This window comes from Vollenhovia emeryi, unplaced genomic scaffold, assembly GCF_000949405.1.
Source record: "Vollenhovia emeryi isolate VEMERY1.0 unplaced genomic scaffold, V.emery_V1.0 DF939217.1, whole genome shotgun sequence".
NCBI classification, from domain to species: domain Eukaryota; kingdom Metazoa; phylum Arthropoda; class Insecta; order Hymenoptera; family Formicidae; genus Vollenhovia; species Vollenhovia emeryi.
Genome location: NW_011967149.1, coordinates 592992 through 607967, shown reverse-complemented (window position 1 = coordinate 607967; position 14976 = coordinate 592992). Strand labels below are relative to the sequence as shown.

The following is a 14976-nucleotide window of genomic DNA, read 5'->3' as shown; positions in this document are numbered from 1 at the left end:
CCCCGCCGTCAGTGGCCGCCCCCCCCCCCCCCGTTCGCTCCAAATACCCGAAATTCGCCCTTTGTCTCTCCAAGTTCAGTCGTAGCTTCTTAACGCGATTTTCCCCGGTACAAAACTCTCGAGTCACCCGTGCCAGCGACTACGAGATAGGAGATTGTGCTGATTTTCGATTTCAATTTACAATTGTGGAACCGGGGCTAGATTTTCGCTGATATCTTTTGTATACCTTTTGTCATTTCTATTAAATATCGAGTATTAAAAATTATGAAAAAAATCCTTGCTACGACTATTGACATGCGTGAAAACTTGACTTTTTTAATTCTCCAGCGTAGAAGAAACGTAGTTACCTTAGGTAAAATATAAACAGCGCATATACATACATATTACAGTGTCGATATGTCGCGGGACTTATCTTTTCATTAATTAATTTAATTAAGCGCGTTTAATTAATTCATCACGACATACAGGTGCATTCCAATTACTAACATTGATATTAATAAATTTATGTTTCTTGTTGTCCGTACGTGCGGTAAAGCCAGTAATTTGATTTGTTTACTGTATTAACTGGAGATTCAATTTCGCTCAATTAGTTCTAGAATGCCAAATAGAATTATTGGTAATGACAACGGAATTAAAATGCCTGCTTTGCAGGCGAGGATGTACGCATATACATATATGGATATGATTTTATATATTTACAATTATACATAATACAACACCTAAGGCAAAAATAACTGAAATTTAAATGTTGCCGTTGTACATTGTTTTGTGTTGCAACTTTCGCTAATAGCGAATTCGGTTGGTTGCACTAGTGCGCACTGAGCGTACACTAAGCCTTGTTTCCAGTCAATTCTCACATTTAAAGATCATCTTAAATACCTCTTGCAATATTTCCTTCCAGAAAAATGGCCTGTGCAACGTTTACACGGATCATTTTTTGACTACTCTTTGAACATGTCTTTAAGACAAAGTTAAAAATAAAAACTGACTATAAACAAGCTTTAGTGTGCACTGAGTGCGCACTAGTGCAAAGCAACCGAATTCGCTATAAGTTTGCTGCACAAAACGCATATAGTTGTCCCCACCACTTATCATACCAATGTGGATATGACAATCGCAGATATAGCTGTCCCAAATATTGTTATTTATTGTGCCAACCCTAATTAGACAAGTGGTAACCATATCGGTCTCTCCGTGAAAAGGATTGCTCCCGCCGTCGACGCGAATCTTGTATTTTATTCGCCAAGGGGACTCCCCGCAATGTCGTTTGTCGGGTTAATACAGTCTACGTCGCGAATAACGAGACGACTTCCGCTTCCGCGGCCGCACATGCGGCGCAACGACTTGAGAAATATCGGGGAAAGAAGTTATCTCAAAATTCTTCTCTCTCGAGAATTTTGTAAAGAATCGCGGCGCACGCACACTCTCGCGTGCGCCGCGATTCTATTCATGCGCCCGGCCGACGGAGTCGAAACTGCTTTAACGACGCCTTTCGCACACACACGCGCGCGCACACGCACACACACGCACACACGCACACGCGCTTGTGTAGCATAGTTCTTTCGCGCAGCGAGCCGCGATTACGTCCCCGTAGACGTGGAATATACCACGAGGAAATTATATTTCCTCCGTCGTGTCCCGCACAACGCTTCGAAAAATTAATTTACGACGGACGTCGTGATATATGCGGGACACGCCGGCGACTTGACGGCATACTCCTTGTCTACCGTCGGAATCTATTTCCCTGGAGGGAAAAAAAAAATGTTTGCCTCGATAGTTCTCGGACAATTAGGACAATCGGTCTGTCGATTCGTCCGACGAGTCGACGGAGCTTCGCTCTAACGCAAAGGCATCGACGGATCGAGTCTTGTTTAGGGCCCCGTCGACGAAGGAGAGGCGGAAAGAAACGACGGTGAAAAAGATGCACATCCGTCGCGTGTAAACCGCCACGAGAGCTTCCTCGCATTGTCACTCTCAACCGCGAAGAGCCCGGGGGCGAGCGTCGGGTACACGTCATCCTCGTCGTCCCGAATGGATCGTCCCGCGGAAACTCCACACGCGACGTCCTTCTCCAACCCGTTCGCCATTACCGGAAGTTCGTGCATCCAGGCAGGTAAAGGACGTATCGAATGAGAGGAGTCGCAGCCAGAATCCCTCCGCGAATCTCCGTGGCATGGTGGCCGGTTGCACTGGTTAGAAACCGGTTGTACGGGCAACTTTTGTAATGAGATTCCTCAAACGCCGCCGACGGCGATACAGAACGGCGGGCGAGGGCGCCGCGGGTGAAGGGAGGCAGTTGGCAGGGACGGATCTAGGGAGTTGCACGGTGGGTCGCGCGGAGAGCACGGCGTCTAAAAATGTATCGCTTAGGCCCGGTTTCGCCAAAACCGTCGCTTACCTTTAATCTCGGTTTAATTCACGTTTGTCTCTTTCTGAGGTAACAGTTGGGAAGGGACAAAGAACGAATTAAGCTAAGCTTAAAGTTAAACGACGTTGGCGAAACCGGGCCTTAGATTTGTTAGTTTTGGGAGCCCCTCGGTGAAACAAAATCGTCTCTCGTTACTTCTCCGGCTGCGGCGAGCACCGGAAGGCCTGGGAAATTTCCGAGGGCGAGCCACGCGAGTCGTGAACTCGCGTTAAAAGAGATCGAACCGACCGAAAGTAGCGAGTATGAGTGAATTCATTCGAATAGAATCTTGCACGTACAAATAACCGGGTATGAACAAGTTCGCTCATTCCGAGGCTACCGTGCAGTCTCGTTCATTAACGCCTGGACCTGCATTTTTATCATCATTTTTCTCATCTGTACGAATCACTGAGTTTCAGGCTGCATGTATGTACCACAGACCTCTATAGAAGCTGCGTGAACTACAGCCTGAAACTCATCGCTGTGCAGATGGGAATAAAGATTATGAAAATGTGAATCCCAGTAAAACTGAGGTCCAGGCATTAATGAATAAGAACTGCACGTAAGACGACACGGATTCTCGGCCCCGTTAAGGACGTGCATCATTTCGTTGCAACGTCGTTTTCAGATCAACGCAGCTGAAATTCAAGTCGATCCTCTTCGTCCTGTAAATTCTAACAATTCCGACCGTGATAATACACTCTCTAAAGGTCAATCGGTGGATTATCACTGAAAACGGCGAATATTCGCTGATTCACAGTTATAAGTATAGCACTGAGTTATCCAGTGCTGTAACTATTTTCAGTGATAATGCACCGATTGGCTTTTCGAGAGTACGAACATTGTCGACTCTTACTTTCGTCCACACCTCGAAATACTCGTACGTGGGACGTGCATTGGGATTCAAAACGAGCGACATTATGCACCTCCGAGCGAATAAATGTTAGAAAAATGCAAATTTAATTTGCGCGCAAACCTCCGAGCCGGGAATACAGTCGCCGCGCGAGGTGGACGGCCTGACGTTTTCGCGAAGAGCAGTATCGGCGTGGTTTCGTGTAGTCGTCGGGGCGACGCGGGAATCACGCGGGACACGCACGCTCGCGGCCGTTCACACGCACGGGAGTGACGTGTAAAGCCGGGAGAGTGCCGCCCGGCTCGGAGTCATCGTCAGCCGGCAAGGCCAATCATCTGTTCGAGGGCAGCCATGCAGAAAGCGCGGTGAACGGATTCGGCTCGTGAAATATGCCGATCCCGTAGCCGGATTCCTTTTCAGTCGAATACGAGAATGTGGCTGGCCGGCCGCGGAGACTCGGACGTTTCCACCGAGTCCGCCGAGCGATAAACCTCGCCCACGTAGACTCCGATTTCGAATCTTTTTCGGTGCTCTCTATCGAATGTTCGGGGCCCGGTTTCACCGACGTCGCATCGCTTTAAGCCTGGCTTAGTCTCTTCGTCCTTTGTCTCTTTCCAAACTGTCTCCCTAGAAAGAGGCGAACAATGAGTTACACTGAGATTAAAGTTAAGCGACGTTTGGTGAAACCGGGCCCTGACGACAAAATGTTCAGACTCGAGGGATGAAATCGTCGGAAATTAAAGGTGGAACGAGACGATTCCGAGTCGATCTCCCCTTTCGACGGAAGGATTCGACTCGGAGTCGAAAGATGACTGCAGGGAGTCATCTTTTTTTGCAATGCGTCAGTTTTTAAATCACATTCAGCTTTCAACGTCAAACAATGAAGAATATAATTACCCCATCTTTTCCGATCTATCATTCAGGCGATCCGTTTCTATTTTTTAAGTGGAATGTGATGGATATATAGGAACGCGTATTTCAATAATCTGTCGCCCGCGCCGTTTATTTCCATCTCCCGAGCAAAATATGAAGAATAAACGATGAAATATAATTTGTTTCTCCGCGCGTTTGCTCGAAAACAAATGTCCAAACTGGCCGTTGAAGCGGCTGCCGTTAATTCGAGCGAATTGCAATGGAACTGGACCAGCTGTGCAAGCACGATAAGCGCAATGACTGCATCAATACGATATCGCGACGATATTACCAATTGGGGATGCAAATAGCAGTCGGAATAGGAACGTCGGCCGTTTACGCGGAAGGAGCGCCCTATTTTTTTCCCCCCTCCTGCCCCTCGCGCGACCCAAAGAGCGAAAAAGGGGTGCGAGTGCGCGGAAAATTGCGTTACGAGTTTGTTACGGGATTGTGAACGACGATCTCGGGGGCACGCCTGTCCGACAAGCCATAAATGCTTCACGCGGTATTTCATTTTCCGCGCGCCAACTTTGCGAACCGAGCGGCGCGGCCCGGCTTTCCGCTCGCGCGAGGAAAAACCATTCCGCGCGGGAAGAACTCCGCGATGAAATTATTTGCGCGACGGCCGTTATTATTTTTCAGCGGCGCGTAAAAATTTTACGAGCCCGGCGCTGCGCGAATCGTGCGCTTCCTTCAAAATCTTCTCTCTGTCTCTCTCGCTTTCTTCCCCCCCCCCCGCTTTCTTCGGTCTTTTCCTTTTCCTTGTCCTTTTAACATCTCACTCTGTACAGACAACGAGAAACGCTGGTAGTCGCCGGGTTAACTCGCCGCGACTTCCGAACTACAAAACTTAAGACCCCGGCGAATGTCTGTAAGTTCCGCTGAAAGAATATCAGGACCGTACTGCGAAAGTTGCAACTTTTATTAGCTCAGAGCGAGTCGAGAATCCTGATTCAACCGATTTCGCGGATTTTCACGCGGCCGCTCGACACACGAGCGCATATTAATTGCAGCACTTTCCCCGCAATTAAAAATAGCGGATATTGTAAAATACACATACAAATGGATAATTATCGTCATTGGCGCGATAAAAGAATATTTGTAGCTTATTTACTAGACAAGTTGCGTAGAATCTTTTTATTGACAAAGAGAGGAGTGATTATTACTTATTTTTAACAGTAAGCTAAGATAAGGGCAATAAGAGCCTTTGACAAATTTCCTCTTTTTTGTACGATATTTAAATGTATTTTCACCTAGATGGAAATGAGCAAGAACGCACCAGTTTGCTTTTTCAGTGTTTAATGTCGATCAATTTAATAAACATCAGACGTTTCGGTTACTAAAGGTAAACCATTTCAACGCAGTTTTCTAAATTACATGACAAAAAGAATTTATAACCGTAAATTTATCACAATAATTAGAGATAAAAACGCAACGCCGGTTGTACCGAGATATTTACTTATTTTTATTATTATTACATAATTTACGATAAGTAATGAATATATAGAGGAAAGTTCCCTATGAGATAGACTTCTAATACGAGATGGTAGGTTTTCAACATCCAAATTCAATAAAAAATCTTTTTTTCGCAACGACTACACGATCTAACAATCAATTTTCTACTAAACAGAGAGACTTCACTTCAAGGGCAATAAATTCATGGTGGAACCAACACAGATGACGCCGATTAATTTAGGAGAAACTCCGCTATCTCATATTAGGAGCCTGTCTCATAATGCTTTCCTCCAATTATATATATTTCAAACTTATTTTTATTCTCAACTATATATATTTTGAGAGTTTGTTTATCCCTGGTGTTAAAATGTTCACTTGATGGCGGCTATTTCTTCCGCACAGACGCTATTTTCCGACCATCGTCTTCCACTCGAATCCGTTAAAATGTACCGCGCACAAGGACATAGTGTCGCGATCGCAGCTAATGTTATTTTTCATATTTTCGCTCGCGAATCACGAGATGGGTCTGAGATGAGCGTGGTCTTCCGTGGCACGTCCGCTACTTAATTACGGGGAGTGCCTGGCGGGAAGAACTCTCCACATATCACTAGGCCAGTGCTACATTTCGCGAAAACCCCGAACCGAGCCCGCCGCCTGGCTACGGGAAAATCAATAACACCTTTAATCCGTCCCGGTAAAATAAGCTCGCACGGAGTTCATTACCGTGCGGTTACTTTAACCCGGTCGAGGAACCCAGTCGGTTTTGCGTGACCCGCGCCGTATTTTTTACCGCTCGGCATCGCAAGTGGTTCCATTATTCGCCTGTTAATCGGTGAGAACATTTATTGAGGGAACAGCGCGGGGACGCTCAGACCTGAGCGATTTTATTGTAACGCGGTTTTGTTGCACAATGTAATGTCTACGAATTTGCGCGAGACCGGGGACCAGATTCTTGAATTTATTCGTAAGAGAAGCGTACGCGCAAATTCTGCTCTTGCAGGAAGGTTGCAAGTCAATTGGCTAAAAACCACTGGCGATAATCACTCAACTTGCAACTTTTCTGTAAGAGCGAAATTTGCGCGTACGTTTCTCTTGCGAATAAATTCAAGAATTTAGGGATCCGATTCTTAAGAATTCAATTGAATTCACTCGGAAGAGTACGCGTAAATTCTGGTCTTAAGGTCTGCGTCTATGATACAAAACTTGGCTGAAGTTTTAGTTTCGAAAAATATGTAGTCAATCAACAGCAGCTATTCCATAAAAGGTGCAAGTTGATTGGCTACACATTTCTTAGAACTGGAACTAGGACCAGGCATCGTTGACACAGGTCTTTACAGGAAGGTTGCAAGTTTATTGGCGATAAAACCATTGGCGATAATCGGTAATTTGCAACTTTTCTGTACGAGCGGAATTTGTACTTACGTTTCTCTAGCTAATAAATTCAAGAATCTATCTGTGCTCCTTCACCTCGATCGCGTGGCGTTATTGACATCTCCTAGGTTTAATGACAGCGGGGTCTATATCCGGGAAGACCCTTAAATCTCGCGTCTCGCGCGTCTACGCCGACAGCGCGCGAGGCTTACGCAAGTCTCAACCGGGAAATGGGATTCACTCGGAAATCCGGGCGACGGGCTCAAGGTGCCTGTTTCACGGCACGTAAATCAATTTGCGAACGTGGTAACGGGCGCGTGTACATGCGCGAAATAAAATTACAATTTGCAAACAGCCCGCGTGTCGCGCGGCGCGTTTCCGCGCCGCGCGGCCGCCGCCGGCGCGCCGTGCTCGCGGGTATTGTTGATCTATCGCCCCGGCCGTCCCGACCGCGTTATCCGTCGCGGCGGGGGTGACAGCCGCTCGATCAAACGGAACCTAAATCAAAGGAAACGCGGGCACGATTCGCAAACCGGTGTCCCGCAAGCGGAATCCGTTTGCCGGGAGACCGCGCGGGGCACGCGCCATCCCCTTTAAGCGTTGCGAGAGTCGCGCGCCGTTGATACGCATTGATCGCGAAAGGTCGTTCGCGTATCTTATTCATTGTTCCTCCGACTTTAATGCAGCCGTAAACGGACGAATCCGGGAGCGATTCGAGCGTGTCGAGTCGCGCCGAGGCGACGCGATAGCGGAAAGTAGGTTTCGGGCTAACAAGATCGCGGCGAAAAGAGCCGATCGCGTATCCTTCGTCTATTCTTTTTTCAAGTTTTTTTTTGTCACTGAACCGGGGCGGATTATTCTTTTACGCTCCGTAATCAATGCGCACTGCGCTCGTTGGAAAAATGTGCGGACCGTGACGCACACGTGCGCCACTGCGCAGCGCCGTCGCGGTCCTTGCAATTGGGACACCTCGCGGCGCGCGCGAGCTGCATTGCGGCTCGTTCGCGGCGTTTTCTCCTGCAAAAATGCAACATCGCGGATCTCTCCCCCCCGCAAATCTCCCCGCCGACAAACAAGCGTGTCGGCGTCGAGAGAGCGGGAGGAAAAAAAGAAGAAGATTGATCCCCTCGAAAAGCACCCGTTTCATTTTTATCCGAAAGCCCCCGCGGTAAATTTGAACGATGGCCCGAGCCCCGTATTTACGCGTCGTGTAAATAGCGGTGATCCAAATCTAAATATGCCGTCGTTATTCTCTTACACGAGACGTCATTGTATTTGCCGCGAATGTTATTTCGGGGGCGAGGACTGAACAACCGTTTAGAACGCGCTCTAGAAAACAAATCTATTATGATCAGAATAAATCTCGATTAACTGAATCTAGTTGAACGTAGTTATACCTCAAGTTTGTAATTTCAGGTATAATTTAGCTTGCTACAGGATTAATTTAATTGTCAATTTTCGCTCGTTAGCGCCGACAAATCACAAACTACCGGCTTCAGTGAGCCTCCAAGCCTAATCTACGACGCGCTCTTTGCCTCTGGCGACATTCTGTTATATTTTGCAGCCGATAAACACGTTACAAAAATTTAGAAAGAGAAATTGCAGAAATGTTTTTCATCGAAAAACACATTGACAATACAATCAACCTATAACGGCGAGACACTGAAAATCTTGAGTCTATGCACAATAGGATAATTGGAATAACCTAGTATTTACATTCCTCCCCGTCCACGTTTCCTTGTAACTGCTATACCTGACTTTAGCTTTATTTATCGCTTATTCTGTTATCCAACGTTGATGACAAGACACATTGTAAAATGAAATTCCTGAGTTCCAACTTAATTTTCACATCTCTAGTCTGACGAATGTTGTGAGTTTTATTATATTAAAAACACCTTGATTTCTTTTTCTCTTGCGCAAGAGCTTATCCTAATTGAGTTCAGATTTTGTTTATCTGGTCTTCAGACATTTGTAGGCACTCTTGTAAGTTTGTTGCCTGAAGAGGACCATGCAGTATTACTGGCCGAAGCGTTGCGTTTTATTATAATAAAGAGTTGTCAGTAAGGTCGTTTCCATACTTCTTCGTTTCAAAAATGCCCGCAAGTTGATAAATTGTACATTGTTCATTGTACAATCGTACACTGAGAAAAAAGTTATTGAAATGACTAAATACAGTTAGTCGGCAGTGCTTGTGTTTTTAAGTTAAACCTGCAGTGATTTATCGAAATACATATTGTTTTAATTGACGCATATTTTTCCGCATTGCTAAACATTTGCTTGGCAGCCCGTGATCGCCGCATATAGCTGAATCAAGAAATATTTCTTGATTCAACAGCTTTTTCTTCCTCAGCGTACGTTGTTGACAGAATTGTTAAGCGTTTCGATTCGCTTACATAAAATGGAATGTTTCTAGACGCGAAGGGCACATAGTGGATTAAGCTTCGATCTCGACAGAGACAGACTTGATCTTTACGTGCCTATATGCAGTAAATCAGATGTAAAAGCCGCCTAATAAGCTCTGCGGCGCAATAAACGGCTCGGTACACACGTTTCTTCGGTATCCGCCGCCAGCGACAAATAAGAGCTTCGGTCGTGAGACGCGATAATTGATATCTATCCAACTGTCCGATAGCGTTTCACCGTGGAAACTCTTCGGCTAACGTGATAGACGTAATCGCATTCTGCCAGCAAGACTCCATTGTGAAAAGGGAGAGATCTTTACGGAGGGATGGTGGAATGGAACCGAGTGCCTCGCGCGTCAATGACTTTCCCATTTAACATCATTAAGATAAGAACGCGCAAAGTGCAACGACGCACGGTAAGATCGAAAGCCGGGGAAGACGAGTGGTATTTCGGTCGAGATTTCGCAAATGTGCTCGCGCGGGACTGGGTCCACGTTGCACTTAATTCCCGAGCGCGCGCGCGCGCACGCAGCGCCTAGCGATCGCTGCGATCCATCAACACTTCCGAACAATCTGGCGGGCGTTATTAAACAAACAACGTGACACGCTTCATTTGGAACGTGAAAAAGGGTTCGCGTGCGGCGCGACAATAAACTCTCGTCGCGACGCAAACAAAAGCGAACCGGGGAGGCGACGCGCAAATTTTACTCCGCCTTGAAAACGCCGTTCGCCCGCGTTACACTTTTCGCGCAAACGCACGGAAAATTAATAATGACTTTGTAAGGCACGAAGCCGGTATAAATTAAAAGGAACTCCATTACGGAACTCCGTTTACTGCTCACAGCTACCGGAAGCTCGCCTCTAGCTCCATGCCATTTCCCGTAATGAAGCTGCGACTCTTTTGGAATTAACGTTTGAAAATACCTGGGAGATAACGTTCGAGGTGTCGTGAATTCTTTCGAACTAACGAGACTTTGTCTCGAAAGCGTCTTAGAGCCTCGGCTTCGTCGGAGGCAACGGCGTCTCGCGGTGGATAATATTCAGATTCTCCTCGATAGGTGATACTCAAAAGTCCGTCGGCGGTAATGCTCGAAATCCGCCCGGGTCGCCCGAAATCTTCTTCCAGGCAACGTCCGCGACGCTGGAAGAAGTTCGAGGGACTCGTTTGGAAATAACGACCGGGATTTCTTCGGGGCGCTAAGACTCGGGGCTAAGTTTCCTTAAATGTTTAAACGGCCGATGAAGCTCTACGCGAAGTTCTAACTTGCTGCCTGATAGCTGCTATCGGTGACGAGATCTACGCGGAGTCCTTTTTCCGATGGACCGTCACCTCCGACGAGGCGGAAACATCCGTGATCTCCCGCGGCTGCCAGATGGGGGCTTAGAGCGAAACTGTTGGCGGCTTTCGCGTACTCACCCAAAACATGACGTTAAATCCAAAGATCACGTACTTGAGGCAGCAGCTCACCTCGCTGGTATCCCTTCGGTACTTCCGCACGGCGGGCATGACTGCGAGACATTTATCTATCGGTCGTGCGAACCCCACGCATACGTGCCGCACAGACACACAACACACCGGGCGGATGTACGCGCGTGGCGACAAATGAGGGGGAGGGACGGGGGCGAGCGGGGAGAGCGCCGGAGTGGCACACTGTATAATTCACATACAGCCAGGGGAGAGAACGAAGAGCGCACCTTCCGGAGCCCGATCACGAGAACGGCGACATGGCCAAGAACGAGACGGTTTGCGAGAGGGTTTGCGAGGGGGTTTGCAAACTCTCTTTCGGCCTCTTCTTCCCCGTCGGCGCCTCTTTAAAAATATCCGCGTGCGCGCTCTTTCTCTCCCTCTCTCTTTCTCGCTTTTTCTCGATTTCGGCCTCTCTTTCTCAACCCCTCTCTCTCTCTCTCTCTCTCTCTCTCTCTCTCTCTCTCTCTTTCTCTCTCTCTCTCGGGCTCGGTTGATCAGCTGATCATAGCATCGCACCGTACCGCAATTACGACTACCGCCATTGTCACGTCACGGCGCGTACTGCTCGCAGCCGGATCAACGAGACTGCCAGCAAGTCGCGACCACCGCCTGCCCCCCCCGCTCCCCGCACTGCACGTTGCGCGCTCCGCCACCCCCATGCGCCGTTCCCCACCCTGAGGACGTCTACCTCTCCTCCGTCGCTCCGGCACCTCGCGCTCCCCCTTCGAGCGACCTCGTCGCTTCCTCTCTCCCTCGCTCGCGGCCTCTCGCTCACGCGCTTCTCTCTCGCACGATCGAACCCCCACTCGACTCGCCACCCTGCCCCTACCCGATGGTTTCTCTCCCCCCCCCCCTCTATCCATCGCTCCCTCTCCCAGGGCCGGCGCTAGGTGTTCGCGAAAAAAGCACGTGTTTTGTTACAACGATCACTTTGGTTTGCAAATATCGCAGTACGGGTATTAAAAAGCAATGGAAAAATGAGAGAAAATCATCTCATTCGTATTCATTCGTTATTTTGTCAGTGTGGGAAATTAAAAATAAATTCATCTGTTAAAAGTGGAAATGCAGGGTGTTTCAGCGGGAACGGTGGTCAGCGTTCTAGAGGATATGAATCATTATTTTAAACGAAAAAGTTCACGTAAACACGTGTACTGTTCACGACAGTTATAAAGATACAGCGTTCAATCTTGAGGACGACGACATTTATCATGTTGGTAAAATGAGATTCTTCGAATTACATTAAATTTTAAGCTTATAATAAATATTTGAAGATCCCATGATCTCGATGCAGCCTGCAGCTCGAACACGAAAACGAAGGAATAAAAATAGGACACACGAAAAATAGGATACACGGTTATATTGACTTTTTTTTGGGAAAATGTGTACAATTATGTCCTGAAATATCCTATATAATAACGAATTTGTAGTAATTTCTTCTTACCGCAGGACATTTCGCAACAACTCACACTGGATAGCGAACACTTAATATTCCGTCGAATGGAAACTGCGTCCAAATCGTAAATATCGCCGTAAGATAATCGAGAATGTTGGCTTCGAGTCCACAAAAAAACAGAATGGAGCATTAAGATCCGAAAAAAAAAACCTGTACGACGAAAAATCTGTTTTCGAGATAGATACAGGAGAGGAAGGAAAGAGCCCAATCCCGTTGCCGTCCCTCACGTTCCCTCTCATTTCCTCCATCTCTCGCGTCCTTTTCCATCGCTCGGTGGCCTTCTGCCCTCCCTCCTTCCCCCTTCACTTTTCCCTCACCCGACTGCATCCTCCGTCGTTTTTCTCCCGTCTCTTTCCCTTCTCGTTCAGTCTCTTCTTCTCTCGGCATCTCTTCCGCTCTCTTTATCGTTTGACGTCCTTTAAGGTCTCCATTAATGCCCTCTTGCGCGTCTGCGTGTGCGCTTTTTCGCGATCTCGTGCCTCTTGCGCCACTCGACTCTGACAATCTCAATACGAACGTCGTGTTTACAATCCGATTGGGACGACGCGAAAATCTCCTTCGCGCCACGTAAGTACGATGTCCATTTTCGTGTACATTTTTTTTTTCCTTATTGATTTATTACGAATCCGCGTGTTCTTCGGCACATTCACTCCTTTTGTTTTCGTTCAAGCCGCTAATATTTTATGCGAAGTAGTCTTATACCTATATTATATATATTTTTTAACATTATTTACACGCACGCTGCTAAATGCATGTTTAAATATTATACCCTAAAGTTTCATGTTGTAATATTTCTTTTATGTCCTTGCACGGTAGCGTGGCACTTCGTCTTTAGGACTTTACGTGAGCAATTTTATCAGAATGATCGCCCTGTGTTAATGATGATGAATTAACTTATATATCGTTCTATCTTACTTAAGTCAACGAGAAACAAGTACCGTTATTAAAGTTAACGATATCTATTGTTGACATTTCAACGATTACAATTGTCAATACGTGCTTCTTTTTTTTACACGTTGAAACATAAGACGTATTTTTAGAAGGAAACCCGCTGTTTCCTCTTATGCACGAATCGTAGGGCTATTCTTATACAGCGAGATCAAATAAAGATTTGACGAAATTAGAAAGAAAGCAGAGACGAGTTATATGTCACGTCACGCGCGTACGAAATGCTAATAGAGGAAAGTGCCCGTATTATGAGCTAGGCTCCTAATATGAGATAGTGGAGTTTCTCCTAAATTAATCGGCGTCATCTGTTGGTTCCACCATGAATTTATTGTCCTTGGAGTGAAATCTCACTGCTTAGTGGAAAATTGATTGTTAGATCATGTAATCGTTGCGAAAAAAGATTTTCGATTGAATTTGGACGTTGAATACCTGCTATCTCATATTAGAAACCTATCTCATAAGAGGGCTTTCCTCGATATAGGGTAAGCGAACCTATTTCGGAACAGCACCTATTTCGGAACACTTTAAACTCCTGTTAGCTATCACGTAATGTCAAATTTTAATACTGGTGGTAAAGAGCATCGTAAATAAAGTTTGTGATGTGAAGAAATGAGCAGTACATACAGAAAATAATTGACAATAGTATATTTTTGTTATTGGTTGTCATGACAGGGCGCTTCTGAGCGGGATGAGTTACGGTAAGTACGGTAAGTACAATAATTTCATATTTCTCTTATATTACTTGCTCGTTCTCTTATATTTTGGACTTAAACAACAGTTAAAGGTTCAAGGAAGATAATCGTTGCTTAATTGAATTATGAAACTATGTTGTTGCGAAATGCGGCTGTACATGAAAACAGCTGTTCCGAAGTAGGTGCAGGTGAACCTAATTCGGAACAAATTTAGTACTTGAATTGATTGTCCGCCATTTAAAAACAAAGTCTTCTTCAAATATTGATTTATGCCTAATTAATAGTTAAAGGATGACTTCTTAACTAGCATATATCAGATTTGTTTTAGAAGATTTTATGTAAAAGATACAGCAAGTTTTTTAAAAAGTGTTCCGAAATAGGTTCGCTTACCCTATTAACTGTAAAGCTATCCCGTTATTTCTTCACTTTAAGAAACTGCGAATGAAATAGTAAAATGAATTTTAAAACCGAAATGCACATGTTGCCAACTTCCTGCAAAATTTTCACATACACGCACATGCATATCCCTTTGTTTCTTGAGTGCAGAAATATCAGTGACGAGTGGAAACGTTACCTGTTTAGAGTCACCCTAGAATCGCGTATTTTCCTCGACCCTTTTACCCTTACCATGTTTCGCGTATCCACCCCGATTGTTCAACATGTTCTATACCACTTCGGTTTCCTCTGTCTTCGTTTATTAGCGTAAGATAGCGCAGCATTCCGCTCCCCTCTCTCTCTCGCTCTTGCTCTCGCTCTCCCCCCCCCCGTCTCTCCCCGTCTCTCCCTATCACTCCCCGTCTCTCCCCGTCTCTCTCTGTCTCTCCCCGTCTCTCCCTGTCTCTCCCCGTCTCTCCTCGTCTCTCGCTGTCTCTTTCTTTCTCTCCCTGTCTCTCCATGTCTCTCCCTATCCTCCTAATGTCTTCCCCTGTCTTTCCCTGTCTCTCCCCGTCTTTCCCTGTTTCTCCCAGTCTCTCTCTGTCTCTCCCTGTCTCTCCCCGTCTCTCCCCGTCTCTCC

General features: G+C 46.3%; 1 protein-coding gene across 3 annotated transcripts in view; it reads right to left on the bottom strand.

The window, feature by feature from the left end:
* Positions 1–11296, bottom strand: part of LOC105560911 (tetraspanin-5) — a 136250-nt gene extending 124954 nt beyond the window's left edge. For 2 of the 3 annotated variants that reach the window (XM_012010424.1, XM_012010423.1), the window contains exon 1: positions 10818–11296. In XM_012010424.1, the coding sequence (XP_011865814.1) occupies positions 10818–10907 (90 nt within the window). In that variant the 5' untranslated portion in view covers positions 10908–11296. The remainder of the gene's footprint in view (positions 1–10817) is intronic. The other variant, XM_012010421.1, reaches the window with a different exon arrangement.
* Positions 11297–14976: the final 3680 nt, after the last annotated feature.